The following is a 22,426-nucleotide window of genomic DNA, read 5'->3' as shown; positions in this document are numbered from 1 at the left end:
GGGTTGTGCTAGACAACCCTTGGGGTCCCTTCCAACTCTACAATTTTACTCTAGTTGCATCTTTCTCAGCAACTGGGCACTGCATGCTGCTGCAGACCATGAAGAGAGCAGGTATCTGTTCACACATACACACCCATGCGCACAGTCCTAGCCACAGCCACCCCAATGGTCTGGTGGTGACTGATTAACCCACCTCCCCAACCTCCCTCCACATCCTTCCTCCTGGCATAAAAGGGCACCCTGCGCTTGAGACAAAGGTAACGCCAAGAGGAAGGATGTCTCCTGCCAAAGGCCTGCGTCGCCTCTCCCTCTGCCCCAAGGGTCCCGTAGCTGCTATCCCCTTTGGGGACCTGCTGGAGAAAGTGGGCAGCATGGGCCCCTTCCAGTTCTTTTCCGTCCTGCTGCTCACCTTGCCAGTCCTGCTCCTCGCCAGTCACAACCTGGTGCAGAACTTCAGCGCCGCCTCCCCGGAGCACCAATGTCGCCTGCCGTCGCCGGCCAACACCTCCCATCACGGTCACCCTCTTCTTCTGGACCAGAGTGTTTGGCCGGACAGGTGCCACCGCTTTGCCGTCAGGCTGGCCCTTGACGCCAATGGCTCCCTGAGCCAGGATAGGAACCCTGAGCTGGAGCCATGCCAGGACGGCTGGCAGTATGACCGCAGCACCTTCACCTCCACCATCGTCACCGAGGTATGGATAACATTAACACCCTTCCTCTGAAGAGGCAGGGTAACACACCTGGCTTCTCCCCACTTTTTATGCTCACAACAGCCCTGTGAGGTAAGTTAAGTGGAGAGAGAGGATGGCTCAAGTGAGCGTCATGGTTCCATGGGAATTTGAAACCAATGTGAGAGCTAGTGGTGGTGTGGTGGTTAGAGTGCCAGGCTAGGACCTGGGAGAGACCAGGGTTCAAATCCCCACTTGGCCGTGAAGCTCACTGGGTGACTTCAGGCCAGTCCCTGCCCCTCAGCCTAACCTACCTCAGAAGGATGTTGTTGTAAGGATTAAATGAGGACAAAAATGGGGAGGAGAAGTATGTGGGCCACTTTGAGCTCCTTAAACAATATGGGATAGAATAAGGGAGTTGGTACCCTGAGGGTCATCTAGTCTAACCCACTGCAATGCAGGAATTTTGACATGCAGCTCCCCATCCAATTTGAAACCATACCGGACCCTGCTTAGCTTTGCGAATAGGATAGCAGTTTTATTGCTGTGCCACTATATAAATAAATAGCCCCAGGCCTCCCTGTCTCTAGCCCAACACTCACTTTGGAACCCCAGGCAAGACCCAGTTTCAAATGACAAATATGGGTGGCCTCAAAACATGTCACAGGGAGACTGCAGGACAGGTGACAACAGACAAGGAGGGAAGCCTATCAGATGCCAAGGCAGCCTGGGAGCCCATCTTGGAGGCAGCTTTGAAATGACTCAGGAGGCGATGCACCTGTTTACCCTGGCCTTTGACACCAGTGTTTTGTTTATTTGTTTTATTTCATTTTTATCCCTCAATTTTTACCCAAGGAGCTCAAATTGGCAATCAGGGTTCTCCTCCCCTCATTTAATCCCCCACAACAGCAACCCTGTGAGGTAGGTGTCTGCCTTCCATCAGGGCCACACACCCAGTAAACTTCACAGCCCAAGTGGGGATTTGAACCCCTGTCTCTTCCGAGTCCTAGTCCAACATTCTAACCACTACACCACCCTGCCTTCAGGACCCACCCTATTACAGTATTGTGAATGCAATGTGTTTTAACTGTTTTTCATTCTGAGTTTTTAATTGTTGCAACCCTCTCTGGGACTTGGTGAAGGGCAGGTAATAATAATAATAATAATAATAATAATAATAATAATAATAAGAACTTGATTGGGGGTTTTCACCCCAGTCTCCACCCTCTCCCCTCCATTGCATGCGTCCCACAAAGACCAGTATGACACCTCATGTTTCACTGATCTCCCCCTCCCCGAAGGCTGCCTCACTAAATCTGTCTCCCTATCTCTTCCCTGCAGTGGGATCTGGTCTGTCACCTACAACCCCTCAAGAGCCTGGCTCAGTCCCTCTTCATGGGAGGGGTCCTGGTGGGAGCCTTCATCTTTGGAGACCTTTCCGACAGGTAAGAAGCCAGCCTGCTCACCTCACCTTGTTCTTGAACCCTCAAAAACCCCAACCACTCCTTCTGGATCTGTTGGCTTGAATAACTGTAACACACACACACACACACACACACACACACACAATCCTTACCTCTCCTGGACTCAAAGAGACCATTCAGCTGACGGTCAACAGCTCCTAGCCACAACGGCTATGCTCTGCCTCCACCGTGGAGGCAGCAATGCTTCTGAACCCCAGTTGCTGGAAACAGCAGGAGGGGAGAGTTGCTCCTGTGTTCGAATCCTGCTTGAGGTTTTCCCAGTGAGGCCACTGGCCACTGGTCAGATCCATCAGGTTCTTGTGTTCCTACAAGTCTCTCTCTCTCCCAGACATTGGCCCTTTGGATCCAGCTTGCTCCTCATAACACTCCAAATCACAATCTGTGTCAGAGGTGGGGAACTGGTGTGTTTCTGGACTGCAGGTCCCATTGTTGTTCTCTGTGGGTCTGGGGCTGGTGGGAGTTGGGGTGCAGGCACACTCAGTGGGCCACAGGCTCCCTAGTGGCATCAATAACCCAGCAGTGGGAATCCTGCAGCATTGCTTGATGGGCCTGTAATTGATTCACAAGCCTCACTTAATCATTACTGTATTAGGTTGACAGGAAGAGCAGAACAATGCGAGACCTGCAACTGGGTCATTTAAGTCCAAAGGCCTATCTAGTCCCACATGCTGCTCCCACCAGGGCCAGTCAGGTGCCTTAGGGAGTGTGATCCACAGGGCCAGCCCAAGAAATGATGTTGCCTGAGACCAGGGACAAGATGGCTCCCCTTCTTCTTCCAGGAATGAAAGCTAAGCAGGCTGCCAGCTGCCAGTTAACGTCAACTTCCTTCAGTATACCAGAGGGCCAGTGACAACGACCATGTTCACACACCACGCCTATAAAGAGCTATCCTGCCACTTTGAAGAGTTATGGCTTCCCCCAGAGAATTATGGGAGCTGTGGTTGGCTAAGGGTGCTGAGAGTTGCTAGGAAACCTCTACTCCCCTCCCAGAACTACAATTCCCAGAGTCCGCCATGAAGAGGGATTGGATGTTAAAACCACTCTGGGAACTGTAGTTCTGTGAGGGGAATGGTGGTGGGGTTTCTTCCTGTCAGCAGCAAACTGTCAGCACCCTTCTCAAACTACAGCTCCCAGGATTCTTTGGGGGTAGTAGCCCTGATTGCTTAAAAGTGGCACAACAGTGCTTTAAATGTATGGTATGGATGTGGCCTAGCTTCAGGGTTCAGAACAGGCATACAGTGGTACCTCGGGTTACATACGCTTCAGGTTACATATGTTTCAGGTTACAGCCTCCGCTAACCCAGAAATAGTGCTTCAGGTTAAGAACTTTGCTTCAGGATAAGAACAGAAATCGGGCTCCGGTGGCGCGGCAGCAGCAGAAAGCCCCATTAGCTAAAGTGGTGCTTCAGATTAAGAACAGTTTCAGGTTAAGCACGGACCTCCGGAATGAATTAAGTACTTAACCCGAGGTACCACTGTATACTGCTCTGCCCACTCCCCCCCCACCAAGTATGGACCACCTGAGGCAGCAGGGCTCTTCCTAATGCTGAACTGTGTTTACTTGAAAATGGAAGTGGAAAGTACCAATTCCACAGCCTATGCCAGAGGAGGAGAGGGGAGGACCGAGCACACAAGGCCTGTCACAACTCATCCCTCGTAGTCATATGAACCCTCCTAATATTATTTATTTATTGAGAGTATTTATACCCCACTGTTCAGCCAAAAAGGCTCCCAGAGTGGCTTACATGCTACTGTTTAAATGCAATCAGTCTCTGCTCTGGCAGGCTTACAATAAATAAAAAAAGACAGGGCACACAAGGGAAGGGGGAAAGGGAGGGAAGAGGAAAAAATCAAGCTCAGGCACCGTTGTTCTTCTAATGACCAGCTAGAATAGTTCAGCAACTTCCCACATGCTGCCTACAAGGCATTTCTCAGAGCTGACCATTGACATCTTGGCTGTACAGGTTTGGGCGCCGTCTGATCCTCATCTGGTCGCTGCTGCTGGTCGCTGTCACGGGGACAGGGGCTGCCTTCTCTGCCACCTTTGCCACCTACTGCATCTTCCGCTTCCTAAGCGGCGTGGGCATCTCTGGCTTCCTGCTGAACTACGTCTGCCTCAGTGAGTGCCACTGGTTGTGCCCTGGAGACAACCTGGGATGATGATGGAGGGGATGGAGAAGAACAACACCCTCCCTGCTCTGAGGAAAAGGCCTTTGCTGAAGCTGGTCTTTGCTTCAGGGGTGGGGGAAATCCCCCATGGGTGTCCCTGGCATTTCCCCATTGCTCTCTCCACAGCTGCTCAGCTCTCTGGGGTCAAGGGCAGAGGAGGGTCTTCTCCATCACTTTTGTCACCTGATACTTTTATTAAATGTCAGGGATTGAAACTGAGGCCTTGCCTGTGCAGAGCAATTGCCGCTTCCCATAATGTTTGTCCATCTTGAGATAGCCAGTGTGGTGTAGTCATTAGAGTGTCAGACTAAAACCTGGGAGACCTGGGTTCAAATCCTCACTCAGCCATGAAGCTCACTTTGGGGGCCACTCACTGCTTCTCTCATCCCAACCTACTTTGCAGGGCTGTTGTGGGGATTAAATGAGGAGAGGGAGAACAGTGTGTACCACCTTGAACTTTGATAACAACAACAACAAGAACAAATTTGTAGACACCCTATACCCTCAGGTCTCAGGGCATCTTACAAGATAAAATCACAATATAAAAACACAAAATACATAATCAAAATAAAAACAAAAACCCAATAACCCCCCAACACATTTTAAAAGGGCATTGGATATGTGATATAAATGCAATACGTAATAATAATAAACCTGTTATTTAAAAAAAAATCCACCAACCAATATTCTCCACGTATAAGCACACAGCTAGAGACATTGTTGAACCGCCTTGGTTCCTCCAGGTCCAGCTCCATATTCAGACTTTGGGATTTCCTGTTCTCCCTTCCCCAGGCCTGGAGTGGGTGCCCACCAAGCATCGTGCCGCGGTGGTGGCCACACAGAGTTACAGCAGCACAGCTGGGCAGGTGCTCCTTGCCGGCCTGGCCTATGGCCTCCGTGACTGGCGCTGGCTGCAGCTGGCCATCTCCGCCCCGTTTTTTGTCTTCTTCGCCTACTCTTGGTGAGTTTGGGGTCCCAACCCCTGTAGCTGAAATGGAGAAGGGGAATGAAGAGCAAAAGAGCACAGGAGCTAGGCTGTATCAACAGAAGTCGAATGTCCAGATCAAGGGAAGTCATATTACCACTTATTCTGCCTTGGTCAGATCCCACCTGGAGTCCTGTGTCCAGTTCTGGGCACCACAATTTAAGAAGGATGTTGACAAGATGGAAGGTGTGCAGAGGAGGGCGACCAAGATAATAAATGGTCTGAAAACCAAGCCTTAATGGAGGAGAATGGTTGAGAGAGTTGGGGGTGTTTAGCTCGGAGGAGAGGAGATGGAGAGGCGATGGGATAGCCATCTTCAAATATCTGAAGGGCTGTCGCACAGAAAGTGGGAAACGCTTCTTTTCTGCTGTCAATACGTATAAATGAATAGATGGCCAGTTTCAAGCAAGTCCTGGGATTCTTCCTCAGGTGGCTACCAGAATCAGCCCGGTGGCTCCTTATGAACAATGAGCGGGAGGCCGCCCTCCGCAACCTGAAGCGTGTGGCCAAGATCAATGGGAAGGCGGCTACAGGGGAGGCCGTGGTTCTGGAGGTGAGTGAAGTCCCTCGGTCATCTTTGGTTGCAGCATGACCCACCACCAAGGGTCAGTCTGGCAGCTGAGCATTCGTGGGTCCTGGTGGAAATACGTTTTGGGCACACATCCTACTGTGTTAATGTCACTCAACATTTGTGTGTGGTTTGGGCAGCTACTGGGCACCACACTCAGAAATGCAGTGGACCCACCTTCCCAGAACAGCCTTGGGTCCCAGACCATTGTCTTAGATCACTGAGGATGAAGGGTTTTGTAGTCCAACCACATCTGGGAACCCAAGGCTGAAGATGAACACTGGCCTAGGAGATGAGAAAGGAGAGAGGGGAAGATCAAAGATCACCCCATAGATCTTTAGTTGCTGATAGTCCTGAAAAGTGGGGCAGGGTCACTGAGAGTGGTTTTGGGCCCTAGTGAATGTTTTCCAAGGTATGCCAGCAAGGTTGGACCAACTAAGAATCTTTACAGGGGATAGAAAATAAAATGTGTGTTCACAGTTTTTATGATAATACTTATTGTTACATGCCTCCTCAATCCCTCAGCAGTGTGAGCACTGCTGGATTTACGTATAAGCTAAACAAGCTATAGCTTAGGGCCCCACTCTCTTGCCCCCCCATATACTTCTTCATAATTGTATTTCACTATTAATATACTTCTTCTTAATTGTATTTCAGTTCAACAATCACTTTGATAAAATACAGATTTTGTTATATTCAAATGGCTTTAGATACCTATTTGGTCCATAAATTGCCATATAGCATATACTCAACACAAAAAGAGCAATAATTTGTTATTGACAAAGGACAGCTGTACATATAAAGGGCCCCATGACCTTCAGTAGCTTAGGGCCTCATCAAACCTAAATCCGGCCCTGGGTGTGAGATTCAGGGGTCTTGGTCCTTACCCAGGGTTCATTTTTCCCTTGGAAATGAGGCACAACAGAGACTGTGGTGTCTCAGCCATGACATCCTCTTCCCCCTGCCCGGTGCACTGAGATTTCTTGCCTTCTATTCCTCCTCAGATGTTGGAGACCGAAGTGGTGAACAGCACTTCAAAGAGGGGCGCCCACTCCTGCTTGGACCTCTTCCGCACTCCGACCCTGAGACGCATCTCTTGCTGCCTCATGTTGATAAGGTACCCCAAGAGGCTCCCAGAATGGGCTGGGGCAAAAAAACAACAACAGGTGGGGTAGGGGGCAGAAGCAGATACAGAAGAAGGGTGGGCAGCCTCAGGCCATGTGTAGGCATCAGGACTCCCCCTCTCCCAGCTTGAATATGTCCCTGATCTGTGATGATGCCTTTTACATCCATGGATGGAGAAATGGGAGGAACCTCTGGCCTTGGCATAGCTGCAATGCAGCCCCCTATACAAAAATAATAGCCACATCCAGCTGGCCTGCCCACTTTTGCCTCTAGCCCTGCCTACAAACAAACTGCATGTGGACCCCAAAGGGGTGCCTACAGGGGAATGCAGACTTTGGGAGGTCTTCCACCACTGATGTAGAATGAGAGGACTAGACCTCCCAAAGTTCCGCTGCATATCTCTGGCGACTCTGCCAGAATGCTGTCCATCTCAATGCAAGGGGTGAGCCTCCCTCTGACCCCCTCCCTCCTCCTCCCCACACAGCTTCTCCATCAACCTGGCCTACTTTGGCCTCTCCATGGACCTCTCTGTCTTTGGCCTGGATGTCTTTGTCGTCCAGCTCTTCTTCGGGACCATTGACCTGCTGGCCAAGATGGGCTGCGCCCTTTTGCTGGCATTCTTCGGCCGAAGAACCATCCAGAGCCTCTCCCTCATCCTGGCTGGAGTTTTCCTCTTGCTCACCCTCGCGGTACCCTCTGGTAAGGAGCAACCTGTGGCTGAAGGGGCTGGGTGTGAGCCCCCCCAATGACCCTTGGGGAGGCCTCTTCTGGAGCGGTCAGTTCACAGCCGAGATGTTCCAGGACAGGATGCTGCAGCAAGAGCCTCTGAAAACCATGGGGTTGGCTTTCTCACCCTGTGCAAGCTGGGGGACAGAGATTTGGCTACCAAAGAGTGGGGTTAGGGGTCTGGGGTGGGGGTCTGTGTGCCCACTGCTGCCACACCGTACAATTGGGATGTGTCTTCCTGTGAGGATGGAGCAAGAATTCTGACTCGCTTGATTCGGATTCCTGTGGGGGTCCCTTCCAACTCTAGAATCATGATTCTAACCTATTTTTCCTCTTCTCCCCCCTATTTGTTTCTAGAAATGTTGACAGGCCGCCTGGCCCTTGTGGTGCTGGGGAAAGGCTGCCTGGCGGCCTCCTCCATGTGCCTGTATCTCTATGGCGGGGAGCTTTTCCCAACTGTCGTGAGGTGAGCTCAGCACTTGGGCAAGGATGAAAAAAGTGTGTGCATGTGTGAACTGGATCTTGACCCTGGGAAATTGTGGCTGCCCCTTAGAATCTGCTCCTGCTCCCTGTTTTATTAGAGTATCAGCCTTGGACTGGGGAGGCCCCTCCTCAAACCTCCACACAGCCTTCCTGGGTGACCTTGGGTTAATCGCCACATCTCAGCCTAATGTACCTCACAAAGGACAAAAGACAGGTGGAAGAGAACCATGTTACCTTTAGATTCTTGGAGAAGAGGATGGTTATAAATGTACTCAGCATTTTTTTGAGTAAAAAACGACAGCGGGATACTGACAAAAACCAAGGGTGCCACCACAAAATGGCTGCCACAGGCAGCAAAAAAAGAGATACAGGGACGCAAAGTGGTGTTGTCCAAACCCCTGAAATTGGATAGGTTTGTATGAATGCTGGTACTTTGTACAGTTCTGAATACTGTCAGAAAAAAGGCCTTTGATGTATTCAAAAACAATTTTAATCATAATTTTATTATTTGTACCCCGCTCATCTGGCTGGGTTGCCCCAGCCACTCTCGGCAGCTTCCGACACATAGAAAAACGTCAAACATTAAAAACTTCCCTATACAGGGATGCCTTCAGATTCCTTCTAAAAGTTGTATAGAATAATAATAATAATAATAATAATAATAATAATAATAATAAATCAGGGGTAAGATGGAAAATCCATGAAAAGGGATGTTACTCAACCCTAGCCTTGAGAAAGCGTTGGTTGTTTTTATTTTTATTACATATTTTGTGGTTTCATATCTTGATTTTGTTCTGTGAACCGCCCTGAGACCCCCCAGGTATAGGGCGGTATATAAATTCTAATCATCATTATCATCATCATCTAATTCTGATATGTGCATGTCAAAGCGTTGCAGGCAGAGAGCCTCAAATCCCAAGAGAGGCAGGTGCTCTGTCAAGATCTTACCCCTGCTCTTTTCTTTGGCAGGCAAACGGGCACCAGCTTCACCATGGTGATGGCCCGTCTGGGTGGCATTGTGGCCCCAGGGGTGCTGACGGCCGGCGACTTCCAGCCCTTCTTGCCCCTGGTGATATTTGGCATCACTCCCATAGTCTCTGGCCTTGCTGCCGGTTTCCTTCCTGAGATACACAACCTTCCCCTGCTGGATACGGTAGAAGAAGTGGAAGAAAGGTGGGTTTTGTTTTCTCCCCTCTAGGTGTGTGGGGGGGTGTCTAGTGCCACCACCTGCTTCATCCCATAAACCAGTGCCCCTCTACCCTACCCTAGGCAGAAAGCATTATTCAGAATAGCCGACCCCCTAAAGAAGATAGCAATGCAATAAAATTCAAAGTAGTAACAATTGCACGTTTATTCAAAATCCAATTTAAATTATTTGCTTTAATTAATTCAACAAAATGGATGGACTTGATCCAGTGACGCCAACTTTTTGAAATCTGATACTTGCCTCCTGCGCCTCACCCCCCACTGCCCTCTTAGTGCCTCCCTAGGTAATTCCACTGCCCCCCAGCAGTTTCATGGAGGACAGACCTGTTAATGGCTGCAAGCCATGATGTCTCAGCTCTGTCTCCACAATCAAGAGGCGGCAATGCTTTTGAGTTTGCTGGAAGCCACAGGAGGGGAGAAAGCTCTTGTGCTTGGATCCTGCTTGCAGGTTTCCCATGGGCATCTGGTGGGTCGCTGTGAGAACAGGATGCTGGACTAGATGGGCCCCCTTTGGCCAGATCCAGCAGGCTCTTAAGTTCTTAGTTTGAGAAAGAAAGAAAATCCAAGGCCATTGATATCCAGTACAAGACAATATCCTTTTACAGCAATAATTGTATCAATATACAGCCGGACAAAATGTTTCTCTGTGTATACTGTTAAACACTAATCAATTTCTCAAAAGCTTTCTACCCCCACACACCTGTTCTCACAATCTTTCCCTTTCACCAACCACCACACCTTTAATAGGGCTTTCTTCTTTCTTTATTACACATCCTTACTCAATACAGCCAGTATTAGCCAAACACACCAGTCTTAGTAACAATCATAATAGCAGCCGACAACAAATAATAATCATCATCAAAGCCCCTCTCCCTTCTTCCTATGGTGGAGAAAGCTTGTTGTTTTATCAACCTTGAACATCCAATCTGGAGGAAGAGTCCTATGTGACACAAAAGCTGGTGCTCTGCACTTCAATGAGCAGTTAATGGGAATAAAATGTGTTATCTCGCCTCCCTCCTGTCCGCAGCTGCTTCTGTGGGGCCAAATGCAGCTGCTTTGGTCTCTTCCGATTTTCCGATCACATGCTCTTTCCTGTCTCATTTCAAAATGATTCTCTCTCCCTCTCCCCGCACCTCACTTTAACATACTTCCTTCATGCGCATCGAGCGCAGCTCTGTTCATATTCTCTTCCCTTCCCAAAAGGCTGCATTTTCCCCTCTCCTCTTCTTCTCTTCCTCTAACCAATAGGAGTATCTGCTTTTAATACTGTTGAATGTCATGTTCCTAGAGCCAGACGGAAACCCAAAGCAGCTCTCAAGGAGACGCAGGAGAAGAGCAGGGCTCAAGTCGTCTGGTCGACATACTTCTGAGCTTCAGATGTACGAGAAACAGGATCGTTCTCTGGGAGCCAGCCTGGACAGGCAGAGCAAGATTCCTTACTGGAGCTCAGCCTCTTTTGAGGGACTCTGTAGTGCATGGGACAATTAGGCTGCGGACATCCATATCCCAGAGAGAAATGGAACCTTTCTGCCTCCTTGCCCACCTGTGCAAGTGAGTTCACCGCCTGAGGCCCCCCTCCGAGTGCTTCCTCCATCTGAAGTGAGGTGGGAGGCGACTGGAGGAAGGACCTTCTCAGTGGTGGCCACTCATTGATGGAATTCTCTCCCCAAGGAGGCCTGGCAAGCCCCTGCTTTGTAACCTTTGTGGTGCCAAGCAAATACCTCCCCAGAGAGCCAGTGTGGTGTAATGGTTAAGAGTGGTAGACTCGTAATCTGGTGAACCGGGTTCGCGTCTCCGCTCTTCCACATGCAGCTGAGGGGGATCTTGGGCCAGTCACACTTCTCTGAAGTCTCTCAGCCCCACTCACCTCACAGAGTGTTTGTGGTGGGGGAGGAAGGGAAAGGAGAATGTTAGCCGCTTTGTGACTCCTTGGGATAGTGATAAAGCGGGATATCAAATCCAAACTCTTCTTCTTCTTCTTCACTCCAGCTTTTTAAAACTTTCAACGGTGATGCTATTGCTGCCAGTTTTATGGTTTGTATTTAAAGATAATAATGATTCAGCAAGCATCAAAGCGGGCACTCTGCCTTTCTCTCACATACACTCCCCTTGTCATAACTAGCCCTGCCCAACTATTTCTCCATCTTGGTTGGCAGACCACTTTTTTGTCGTTGGTGGGACAGAAAGTTGGATGTGGAAATTGCAGAAAGACTGTGATGAATTTTCTCAGTCTGGGATTCGAGAGACTGGTGGGATGGGAGGTGTGACTTATCCCTGAAACTGACCGATGGATGGAAAGGCCGCTGGAACAACCCCAAGACTCTACACATACCTGCCTGGGGGAGACAAATCTCAGAGGAATACAAGAAGAGAGGCCTCCCCCCTGGGTTGACAGATTAGCCAACCTTTCTTGACTTGCTTGCACGACTGCTCTGCACAGAGGCTTTGCTTCCAGAACAAGTCCTGAGCACTATTTATTTTGTGTCTATTGATAGTTGATTGTTAATAAATAAACAGTTGCATTTGTTACCTGGTGGTGATGCCGAGTTCTTGGGAAAGCATAAAATTGGGGAACTACAGAGCATTAGAACTGAGTAACATTAAACACTGCTGCTTTTTCCACAATGGGCATTTGCTGTGGAATAGTCACACTTTGTATACTCCCTTTTTACAGGGCATCTGCACGACATCATGAACAAAGCATATCCCTCTCACGTTTTCAGTTCTCCCTCCTCACTGAGCTCAGAAAATCTGACTAGTTATGGCCCACATAGATTGCTCTAGACATTTCTCTCTGTGGTCTGTTTCTTCTTTCTAGGAATCAGCTCTGTCACTTAACCCCTTCACTTTCCAAACAATATCAGGGGTCAGGGATTCATGACTGGGAGTACTTAACACAATGGTTGCCCAATGAAAATCAGGGTCCTCCCCGCCCCCCAACATTTGGGGCTGGGGAAATAATTGGCTACAAAATGTTATTTGGGTTCCAGAAGTCTGGAAGCAGAGCTGCTATTCCATTTATAGTTTAAAGCAGATTAGCAAGGATTAGGCACTGCTAAATTGTCAGTGTGTGAAAGGATCCTTTGTAAGTTTCACCTGCTGAGTGTTATGAGTCCCTTATCTCAGGTGTCCTCAGTAAGACAGTACTGGAAGACAGTAGCCAAAGGTAGCAATGCAGAACCCTGTTCATACCTCTAAACAAAAGAAAAAGAGGAGCTGCAGAACTGAAGGGAAGCACTACATGTCCTCTGCCACTGGTCAGTGGCACAAAGCCCACGCAGAAGGCTGCTTCCCTCACTGCCCAGGAGGAACATTAAGGCAATGATGGGACCAGTATGACCTCATCCACTAGCCAGAGAAGGAGCAGGGAGCAACTGGCCTTCCCTCTCCACAAAAGAACACTTACATCTAACACTCATTTTCCTCTACCTTCCTTGTTCATTGTATGTTGCTTCTATTAGACTGGGAGTCAGTAGCCGAGTCCTGTCTTGGCTCTGTAGAGAGCTTCAAAAATTTTAGGTGCTTTATAAAAATTAAATACTGCTATCACAGGAGGGGGGGTGGCTAGCTGGAAAGCTAAATGGTGTCCTAATTCTGTGTCTCTGATTGCCTTGGGACAAAATCTAAGCAGAGTGGATCCTATTGATGTCCAAACAAGAAGTTTTATACAGTCTCATCAGGGTGATGATCCAAGGAATATGGGGACCAAAAAGCAAATCTGCAAGGTTAGATCTTCAGGAAGACATAGACAGAGCTCTGTCTGAGGCTTTATTTATTTTTCATTTATTTTTAACATTCTAGAACCATTAATCCTTCTGAGAAATCCACTGAACCATGCCTATTATCCTTTCTAGGCCTGGTCTTAGCCCTCCCTGCTTGATGCTGGTCAAAGATTTACTTGGGAAAGTTACCAGTCTGCTTAGAACCAGAGTAAACATGAGCTGAAAAACTGGAGGACTGGGGGAGGGCAGAATCCGAGCTGGTGTCTCTCCTCTCCTGTGGGCTGCAGAGAACCTCTTTCCCAGTTGCCCTGGTCTTTGTCCAGCTGGTCAAGCTGACAGCCCTGGTGAACCTCATGGCTTCAGTACAGTGATCACTTAACTATCACCAATAAAAACTGGGGTAGGCTTGCTTAAATGAAAATCTTTTTAGCAGGCACTAAAATGGGGACAGTGAAGGTGCCTGCTTGATATATCAATAGGCAGGGAGTTCCAGAGGGTAAGTGGTGCCACACTAAAAGACCGAGTTCTTATAAATGCAAGAGGGGTATTATGTGGCACCTGTGCCACTGACAGTTCTGACAATTTAAGAAGCTGAGTGGGCATATGTGGGGTTAGGCGATCTCACAAATAAACCGACGCCAAGTTGTTAAGGGCTTTATATATACAGATAGTAACACCTTGAACTAGGCCTAGCAGAACTTTAGAGCAGCCCGGCAAGGGGAGTCTGCAAGATGAACTGAGCGAGGAGCAACATGAAAAGTAAGAGGCAACACTATAGAATTTTATAAAATCCTGCATGGAGAAAGGGGAGTGTTTTTTTCTAGAAAAAAGGTGCCTTTACTCACTATGAAGTTGTTACAGTAAGCGCCAGACTTTTCACATCTCCTCTGATGTACCCTCGTCTTTTCTAGATAGCTTCCTGCTTTTTGTATCAACTGCAGAATGATGGCCTTGTAGCAGCCATGGTGCCAAATATTTGGTAGGGTTGGACCGAGTAAGAGGAGGTCCTACCATCCTGATGAACATCAGTGATGAAGTTGTCTGTGTAAACAGAGACGATCTTGATGAAGTTACTGTAAGATTCACCTAAGAAAATCCTTTCACATTCACTTGAAGATATTAAAATTGTGCTTAAAGCGTGCTTTAGAGGAAGTAGTTCATCCAGGACTACATTTTCTTGAAGATATTCACGAAAGCCATGAATTGTTTCCGTTTCATCTAAGTGAAACTTTTGTGCTAGTTTTCTGATTTCAGTTTCACCAAAGGTTTTTTGCTTTCTAAGCCAATATTTGAAATTGAAAACCTTGGCACATCCAGGCAAATCAGCATCATCTCCTTCAAGTATACACTTTCTAAGAGTTTCTTTCAGACTTTCATAGATGAGTGATTAATGAGCTTAAAATTCATCTTGCTGTTGTATATTGTAAACTCAATCAAATCTAGGAAGAGACTTATTGGAGCCAAAATTTTGGGAAGAACTACGCGAACAATAACAATCAAAGTTGTTCTGTTACCCACAGCTGTCGATTCATCAATAATTAAGGACATTTCATTCTTAAGAGTTCACTATGTTGCTTATTAATGTTTTTCTCATTTCATCTGCAATATGGTTTACAATATTGATGCAAGCATTTTTAGAATGAAGGATACACCCCATATCTAGGTCATTAAGTTCCTGTAACTTTATTTCATCTTCAAAGTTGTTAAATGCTTGATTTTCTTTGGCAACTTTATAAGCAGTTCAAAACACTTTTGCTGTTATGTATTTATAACAAGAAAGGGTGTTTAAAATGTGATGTTTTAAAGGATCAGAAGTAGATTCAATACTTTCTGCTGCCTCTTCAGCCTTCCTTCTTTTACTCACTGGCATAAAGTAATTACTTATTTTACTCATAATGCGTATACGAGCAGGTAGTAAATGGTCTATAGATTAAAATTAATCATAAGCACCATAAATCCCTGTGAAATTTGAAATTTATGTAGTGCCCCCTAAGAGAAGCAGCTTGCTTCCCTACCCAACTGCTGAACCTTCAAGAAAAAGCACTTTCCACTTACAAATTATAGGTGAAACGTAATCCAGAAAGTCTGTCGTGATTCCAAATTGCTTACTTGAAAATTAACTCCCTCAAATTAAAAAGACTCTTCGGAGGAAATACATTTAGAAAAGGGAGCACCGCCCCCTTTCATACAAAACAGGTAGGACAAGGCTTCCCCACCCACCCTAGTCCTAGTCCTATTTATAAGGCATACTATATTCTTTTTTTACCCATGGTGCCACCACTACTGTTTGACAGGGGAAGCTATTTTATTGCTCTCTCCAACTTTCCTGGGGGAATTGAATTAAGGACACAGTCCTTCCCCCAGAAAACCTACACAATATTCCAGGAAGCTTCTAGTGCAGTGTTCCCCAAACTTTGGTTTCCAGCTGTTTTTGGACTACAACTCCCATCATCCCTAGCTAGCAAGACCAGTGATCCGGGATGATGGGAACTGTAGTCTAAAAACAACAGCTGGAGACCCAAGTTTGGGAAACACTGGGCTAGTGGCAACTGACGAAACGCCACGTGGCTGCGGCAAAAGGGATCCTTTTAATGCGTCCCCTTCAGAAGGGCCCATTTCATAAACCTGATTCTTCCTTCCACGCTGCACCCCTCATTCTACACCCGCAAGCAAGAGGCAGCCTTCGTGGGACACCCCATTCCCTCACGTGACAGCTCCTGCTTTTGGGGGGGGGCGCAGAACCTACGCAATTGGTCAGTTAGTTAAATATTTTTATTTCCTTACTTGATGGGGAGGGACACAGCTTGCCCCCCTGCCCTGCCTGGCTTCCTCCTCAGCCCCCCCTCTAAATCAAGTGAGGAAATAAAAATACTTAACTGACCAATTGCGTCGGTTCTGCGCCCCCCAAAAAAACCTATAAAACCTGCCCCTCCCTAAAATAAATATCCTGGCTATGCCTACAGCCAAGAGGTGACCGGAGGCGATTGACAGAAACTCCCTCCCCGCAAGCGATGAATGAATCAATTTATTGCAGTTACAGATCAGAGATGGGGATTATGATAGAGATGGCTGCGGCTTCTGTTTCCCGCGTTGTTTTTTAAAGCGACAACTTCCTGTTTCCGGTCCATTTTCCTTCCCAAGGCAAAATTTGACAGAAATGCCGCCAGGGGGGTGGGAAAAGGTGATAAGAGAAAAGCTTTCCTCCCTCTCTCGGAGCCCTAGAATTTGAGGACATCCAATGGCGCTGAAGCAATGACAAACCTAGACAGCATCCTAAAAAGCAAACATCACCTTGCCAACAAAGGTCCATATAGTAAAAGCTATGGTTTTCCCAGTAGTGATGAATGGAAGTGAGAGCTGGACCATAAAGAAGGCTGATCGCCGAAGAATTGATGCTTTTGAATTATGGTGCTGGAGGAGACTCCTGAATGTCCCATGGACTGTAAGAAGTTCTTATGGAAATCAGCCGTGAGTGCTCACTGGAAGGACGGATCCTGAAGCGGAGGCTCCAATACTTTGGCCTCCTCATGAGAAGAGAAGACTCCCTGGAAAAGACCCTGATGTTGGGAAAGATGGAGGGCACAAGGAGAAGGGGACGACAGAGGACGAGATGGTTGGACAGTGTTCTCGAAGCTACTAGCATGAGTTTGACCAAACTGCGGGAGGCAGTGGAAGACAGGAGTGCCTGGCGTGCTCTGGTCCAGGGGGTCACGAAGAGTCGGACACGACTAAACCACTAAACAACAACAATGGCGCTGAATGTTGGAAGGTTCAGGGCAGAGAAAAGAAAGGCCTTCTCCACGCAGCGTATAGTTAAACTATGTTATACCGTACCTCTGCTATGAGGGAGCAGCACACCAATATAAAGAAAAACCCTCACTGATTTTTACATCCTTTATGGATGTTAATACATACAGTATAGCGTGGGAAGTGTTCCCGGAAGTTGCCTATCCACAAAGCAGCGCGGGTTACTCTGTCAGCTTCTCTTGTATAGCAATACAGGGGAATTATTTCGCCCACAACGGGGACTTATATCACGCCCCGCGGGGGGTTGTGTGTTTTCCTTTCTTCCCCCTTCCGCGTCTTATCCCCGCCCCGAGCGCGACGTCATCCACCCCCCGCTGCTGCTCGGCGAGCCAATGAGGCGAGCGCAGGAGGGCGGCGGGGCCAATGAGCGCGCCGGGCCGCCAGCGGGGCCGGGCCTAGGGGGCCAAAGAAGCCGGGCGCGGAGCCGGGGCGTCAAGTGATCGTGGCGGCCGGGCGAGAGGCCGCCGGGGCCGGCCATGTCGCGATGGTTCTTCCCGTGGTCGAGCTCGATCAAGAAGCGCGCCTGCCGGTACCTGCTGCAGCACTACCTGGGACACTTCCTGGAGGAGCGGCTCGGGCTGGAGCAGCTCAGCCTCGACCTCTACGCTGGCGCTGGGAAGCTCAGCCGCATCCACCTCGACGTCTGGGTGAGGCTCACGAAGCCCCAGGGAGGGTGCCCCGTCCGCCTCTGCCTCGAGCCCGGCCTTCATGGGTCTCCCCACCCCCGGGAGTGGGAGGAAGGGCAGGCCAGGAAGGGTACCCCAGACAGGCAGGCAGGCAGGCAGTCCCACCGGTAAAGCCCTCCATCCCCTCACTCTCTGCAGGTGGCTGTGGCTGAGCGGAGGGGCTGCCTCTTGCTCTCCATTCGCAGCCGCCCCGCTTGTCATGGCCTACCTGGCTGTCCTTCCTCGGTCAGGCGACCTCCTGTTATGAGTTATAAATATCTGCCCCATAATATGTCGTGCCAACTGGGCTTCCCAAGGAGAATAAGGTGGCATCGCTGGGGCACTTCCTCCTGCCCGCAGCAAACCTCAGGTGGGGTGGCTGGCCCAGGAGTTCACATGTCTCTCCAGCCTCCCATGTTATCCTCACAATGGCCCTGTAAGGCAGGGTTAGGCTTAGAGAAAGGGAGTGTGAGTGCTGGTGAGATGGGGTGACAGACCCAAAAGTTTTTCCCCACCCCATGTTGTCTTTCCCCACTCCATGTTGTCTTAACCCTGTGAGGCAGGTTAGGTGGAAGGTGTGTGCATTGGAGTAAGGCCACCTAGTGAGCTTTGTGTCTGGTTTGGGATTTGAACCTGGGTCTTCCCAGTCCTAGCTAGACATTCAACATTACATTTTTAATGGTGACACCTGCCTTGGGACCTTAAGGGTGAATAGCGGGTAATTAATAAGAATACAACACCACCACACTGGCTTTCTGTAGAACACACTAAGCCTCTTCTTCAGTGGGCTCCAGGAAGCACCCCGCTAAAAGTGTGGGCTTTCCCTCCAGAGTTATGTTTGTTGCTCTAGCTGGGGTTGGGGTAGGTGTGGGGTGAGTCTCCCCACTCCCCATTGTGGAATGATGTTGGGAGCCAGCAGGGTTTTCTCTTTATTTTACTTGGGCCTAGTTTTGTTTTCCTACGTTGGTGGAAAAAAAATACTTTCTATTGAGCCTTAGTATAGTATGACAAGCTTCATATTTTTCAGTTCCTTGGGTCTAGAATTCTGTGCAAAATGGAAATTGTTATGCGTATTAATAATGCATTTGTATGCCAAAAGCTTCTGTCATAATACAATTGATTAGAGTTAGACTATTAAGGTGCCACCAGCCATTGTTGCTGTTGTTGAGAGAGGGAGGGAGACACTTCCTCTTAGAAACACATGAGTTCTCGATAAGGTAACTAACAGGTAGGTCAACAACCAGTTTGAGCATTTCAACATGTAACCATTGTCTTGACGATGCCAGATTATCCTCTGAGCAGGAAGAAGGACAGCCTGCCTTACTGCACGGGGATTGTTGTTGTTATTATTACGTATTATTATAATTACATAAGACAGTTAAAAACAACAAATACATTTAAAGCTAGACTAAAAGTTTAACAAAGTGGTAATTACCCATTTATCCAGCTGGGAATGCTTGTTGAATGAAAATGTCTTCAACTCTTTCTAGAAATTGCTGATATAGTGGGTGCCTGTTGTATTTGGACAGGAATGGGGTTTGTGGCTAGGGCAGTGGGGCATCTCTGGGCCCTCCCAGTGGCCTTGGACTCCTGACTCCCATCGCCAAAGCCAATGTCCAGGAATGATGTTGCAATCCAGACACATCTGGAAAGCCACGTGCCGTGTCTCCCGTTTGGAGGTGCAGTGCTGGGGGGAGCGAATGCAAGCTGATGTCTTTTGCTGAGTGATGCTGCTCCCTGGGCCCAGTGTCAGAGCTGGCCTTGCCCCACCTCCCTTGCAGTGGGGCACTCTCCTGGAGGAATGTGCTCTGGGTTTCCTCTACAGGTTGTTGTTGGGTTGAGCTTTGGCCAGGCGTTTCCTGCTCCATGCCCTGCTTAGTGGCAGTGGGGCAGCCTTCTGGCCTCTTTTCAGTGATGTCGGCCATTTGACCCTTTGATAACTGGGGATGGGGCTTAGGCAGATTGACGGCAGCTGGGTGGCCAGGCTCCTCCTTACCATGCCAAATCTCCCAGGTTGAATCCCTGGCATTTCCAGGTAGCGCCAGAAAAGACTCCTGCCTGATAGCCACTGCTTGTCCAGGTTGACAATGCTGTACTGTGCTTGGCATGAGGCAGCACCCTAATTGCCCCTCTCCACCTCCACTTTATCTTGCCTTGTTGTAACCACGTGTCTTGGCCTGTAATGCAGCCCGCTTCGCTCCAGCCTTTCAAGAGGCATTTGGGGCTGTGGGCTGTGATGGAGGGCTTGGGATGAACAATGGGTGCGTGAGTGCAGATGGCCCAGCTTCTCAAGTGCTAAACAGGGGAAAGCTTGCACTACGATAGGAAGCCCAGATAAGGCGGCCACTAAAGGCAGGAATCCCAGAACGGTGACATTGGAAGGGACCCCGAGGCTCATGTAGGTTGGCTTTTGACCAGCCTTCAGCCATTGTTTGCTCCCATCTCAGGCAAATGGGCATCTTGTTGGAAGCACATTGTGAGAACCGTCTCATTCTTTTTCAAATGAAAGGGGACATGTAAACAAGGAAGTTAGTGTTTGGGATCTGCCTAAAAGGAAGCTCTGCATGCAGGCATTCCCTGGCAATTCTCTGCCAGTCTATGGAGCAGGCAAGGTGAGATCACTCCCCTTGTGACCCTTTGGCCACCCGGCCATAGTTGCAGTCCTGGTGGCAAATCTGTGGGTTTCCCCACCCCACATCTCCAGATGGGGAGGATGGCTTGTCGTTGGCCTGTCTTGTGATGGAGTGGGGAGGTGGTGCTGTTCCCCAGGCTGTTGGTGTTGTGATCCACTATCCTGCTCTGGAGAAAGGCCAGCTGTCTATAATTATCCTCGCAAGTCACTGCCTCCTGCTCCCCTGCTGTCCTTTCACATCTTTCCCCCAGTTTCTCCCCACACCTCCTCCTCCCTATTCTTAGCTTTTCTGCAAGAAGTCGCAAGATTGTGCTGAAGGGAGCTTGCCTGACTCTTTTAGCCCAAGCAGAATTTGGGTGGCTTAGGGAGGCCTAGGTCCTTTGGGGCCCTATTCCCACTTGCTTCACAGCCCTCCCTGCCCCATCTTCCTGCTAGGGTGCAATCTAGAATGAAGCCCCCTCCGCCTCTGTTTCAGTACAGGACACAGGATTAGGATGATGTGGCTGCTCCCTGCTGGGGCAGTTTCCTCTGGCTCAGAGGCAATCCTGCAACCCTCAAATTCCTCTTCTTGTTTATATCCAGCCCTCCCTCCCAAAGGAACCTTAGACAGGGGAGTGCCCCCAAAGGTGTGTGATAGAGAGATTAGGGGGGTTCTTGCCCGGTGGATCTCAGCAGCTTCCTGGAGCAGCAAGACAGGATGGGAGGTATCAAGTAGCCTGAGGAATTCTGGCTTGTTTGTCTCCTGGACTCACATGCTTCCTCACCACGTCATTGCTGTTGCCTCACTAGCATGGCTGATGCTAGACTCACAGCTGCAGAAGTCCCGGCCTGTTTTCTCTCAAGGAAAGCCTGCTTGGGGGGGGGGGGCAGGGGAATTATCCAGGGCATCTCTGCTGTCAGGAGAATAATAACATAGGAACATGAAGACCGCCTTCCTGCTGGATCAGGCATTTGTTCTCACAGTAGCCACACAGATTTTTCTGCAAAGCTTGCAAAGCTGGGTGCAACAGCAACACTCTTTGCTTTCGTGTGACTTTCATTTGGAGATAGACTGCCTCTGGCATTGGAGGCAGAGCGTTGGCCCTCATGCCTGGTAGCCACAGATAGCCGCCTTGTCCTCCATGAATTTGTCAGATCCTGTTTTAAAGCCATCCAGGTTGGTGGCCCCACTGCCTGCTGCAGGAGGGGGCTCCATAGCTTAACTGTGCGCTGTGTGAAGGACTTTCTTTTTTATCTGTCCTGAATCTCAGGGACATTCAGCTTCACTGGATGTCCCTGACTTCTGCTGCTATGGTGAGAAAAGGAGAGAGGGAGAAAAAAAACTCTATCCACTTTCTTCACCCTGCACTTAATCTTATGCACCTTTACCATGTCCTCCTCGCTTACTTTCATTTCTTTCTACACTGGAAAGCCCAACTTTTGCAATGTTTTCCTCCCAGGGGAGGTTGCTCCATCCCCTTCAACTTTTCTTAACCTTTTCCAGCTCTACAATAGCTTTGTTTTTTAGGTGATGCAATCTGAACTGTGAACAATATTCTTAAGTGTGGTTGCAAAATGTTCTGCCCTGTCCCTGTATTTTTGGGACAGCCTCCCACACCACCTGTGTGATCGAATCTCTCTTCAGAACCAAGCTTTCCCATGAACCATTTTCTATAGCCCTTATGCAGCAACTGAAATAACCACATATGCATCCTGATTATTATTATTATTAATTACTGGGTCTTTACCCTCAGGTCTCAGGTCAAGTTACACCATTAAAACACAGTATTTAAAACAGCTTAAAAAACATACAATTGCAGAAACAAGGTGGGTCCTAAAAAGATATACCTCAGGTGTCATAGGTAAGGGCAAAGAGGTGCATATTGGAAGGTGCCAGACACACCTCTGTGGGGAGGGAGTTCCACAGCCTACGCCTGTCTGCCTCCTCTTTCCTCTCTTTCAGCTGTCAGATCTCCCTTGTGTCAGATTTTAGATTGTAAGCTCCTTGGGGCAGGGACTCTGCAAAGCAGCAGGCAAAGTGATGGCACTATATCAGGGCTGGAGATCTAACCTCAGGCCACCCCTCCTCTCTGAAGCCATAGCCCTCACTGGGTCTGCTTCACCCAATCTTGAGAATTCTTGCCTGACTGAGATGAACCCTAAGCATGTCTTGTGCTTGTCTGGATGGAGAACGGTGTGCAAGTAGG

At 48.7% G+C, this 22,426-nt stretch overlaps 2 protein-coding genes and 1 long non-coding RNA gene across 6 annotated transcripts in view; 2 read left to right on the top strand and 1 right to left on the bottom strand.

Annotated features, from left to right (window-relative positions):
• On the top strand, nt 1-11,227 carry LOC310833714 (solute carrier family 22 member 6-A-like). The gene is made up of 10 exons (XM_083716477.1): nt 1-692; nt 2,010-2,113; nt 4,117-4,271; nt 5,114-5,282; nt 5,736-5,859; nt 6,879-6,991; nt 7,484-7,698; nt 8,083-8,191; nt 9,178-9,381; nt 10,703-11,227. Exons 1-10 carry the CDS (start codon nt 276-278, stop codon nt 10,782-10,784), a joined length of 1,692 nt encoding a protein of 563 aa, XP_083572603.1. The 5' UTR covers nt 1-275; the 3' UTR covers nt 10,785-11,227.
• LOC310833782 lies at nt 9,530-18,078 on the bottom strand. Of its 4 annotated transcripts, none has more exons than XR_014558924.1 (3): nt 17,838-18,078; nt 13,982-14,177; nt 9,530-9,952 (listed from the first exon to the last, which is right to left on the bottom strand). It is a non-coding gene; the product is annotated as an uncharacterized lncRNA (long non-coding RNA). The 4 variants fall into 4 exon arrangements; XR_014558925.1 differs by lacking the exon at nt 17,838-18,078 and adding an exon at nt 17,052-17,152; XR_014558926.1 differs by lacking the exon at nt 17,838-18,078 and adding an exon at nt 16,098-16,385.
• Nucleotides 17,280-22,426, top strand: part of ATG2A (autophagy related 2A) — a 36,892-nt gene continuing 31,745 nt past the window's right edge. Inside the window, exon 1 of the mRNA XM_083716381.1 lies at nt 17,280-17,590. Coding sequence (XP_083572507.1) covers nt 17,420-17,590 — 171 coding nt within the window. The 5' untranslated portion in view covers nt 17,280-17,419. The remainder of the gene's footprint in view (nt 17,591-22,426) is intronic.

The sequence above is a fragment of the Podarcis gaigeae genome (assembly GCF_964106915.1).
Source record: "Podarcis gaigeae genome assembly, chromosome: 16".
Taxonomy (NCBI): Eukaryota; Metazoa; Chordata; class Lepidosauria; order Squamata; family Lacertidae; genus Podarcis; species Podarcis gaigeae.
The sequence above is the reverse complement of the archived record's forward strand: the minus strand, read 5'-3'. Positions and strand labels throughout refer to the sequence as shown.

Coding starts and splice junctions, on each gene's coding strand:
- LOC310833714 (XM_083716477.1), top strand. CDS start 276: ATGTCTCCTGCCAAAGGCCTGCGTCGCCTCTCCCTCTGCCCCAAGGGT. Junction 5,283..5,735: donor GTCTTCTTCGCCTACTCTTG/GTGAGTTTGGGG, acceptor ATTCTTCCTCAG/GTGGCTACCAGAATCAGCCC. Junction 8,192..9,177: donor CTTTTCCCAACTGTCGTGAG/GTGAGCTCAGCA, acceptor TTTCTTTGGCAG/GCAAACGGGCACCAGCTTCA.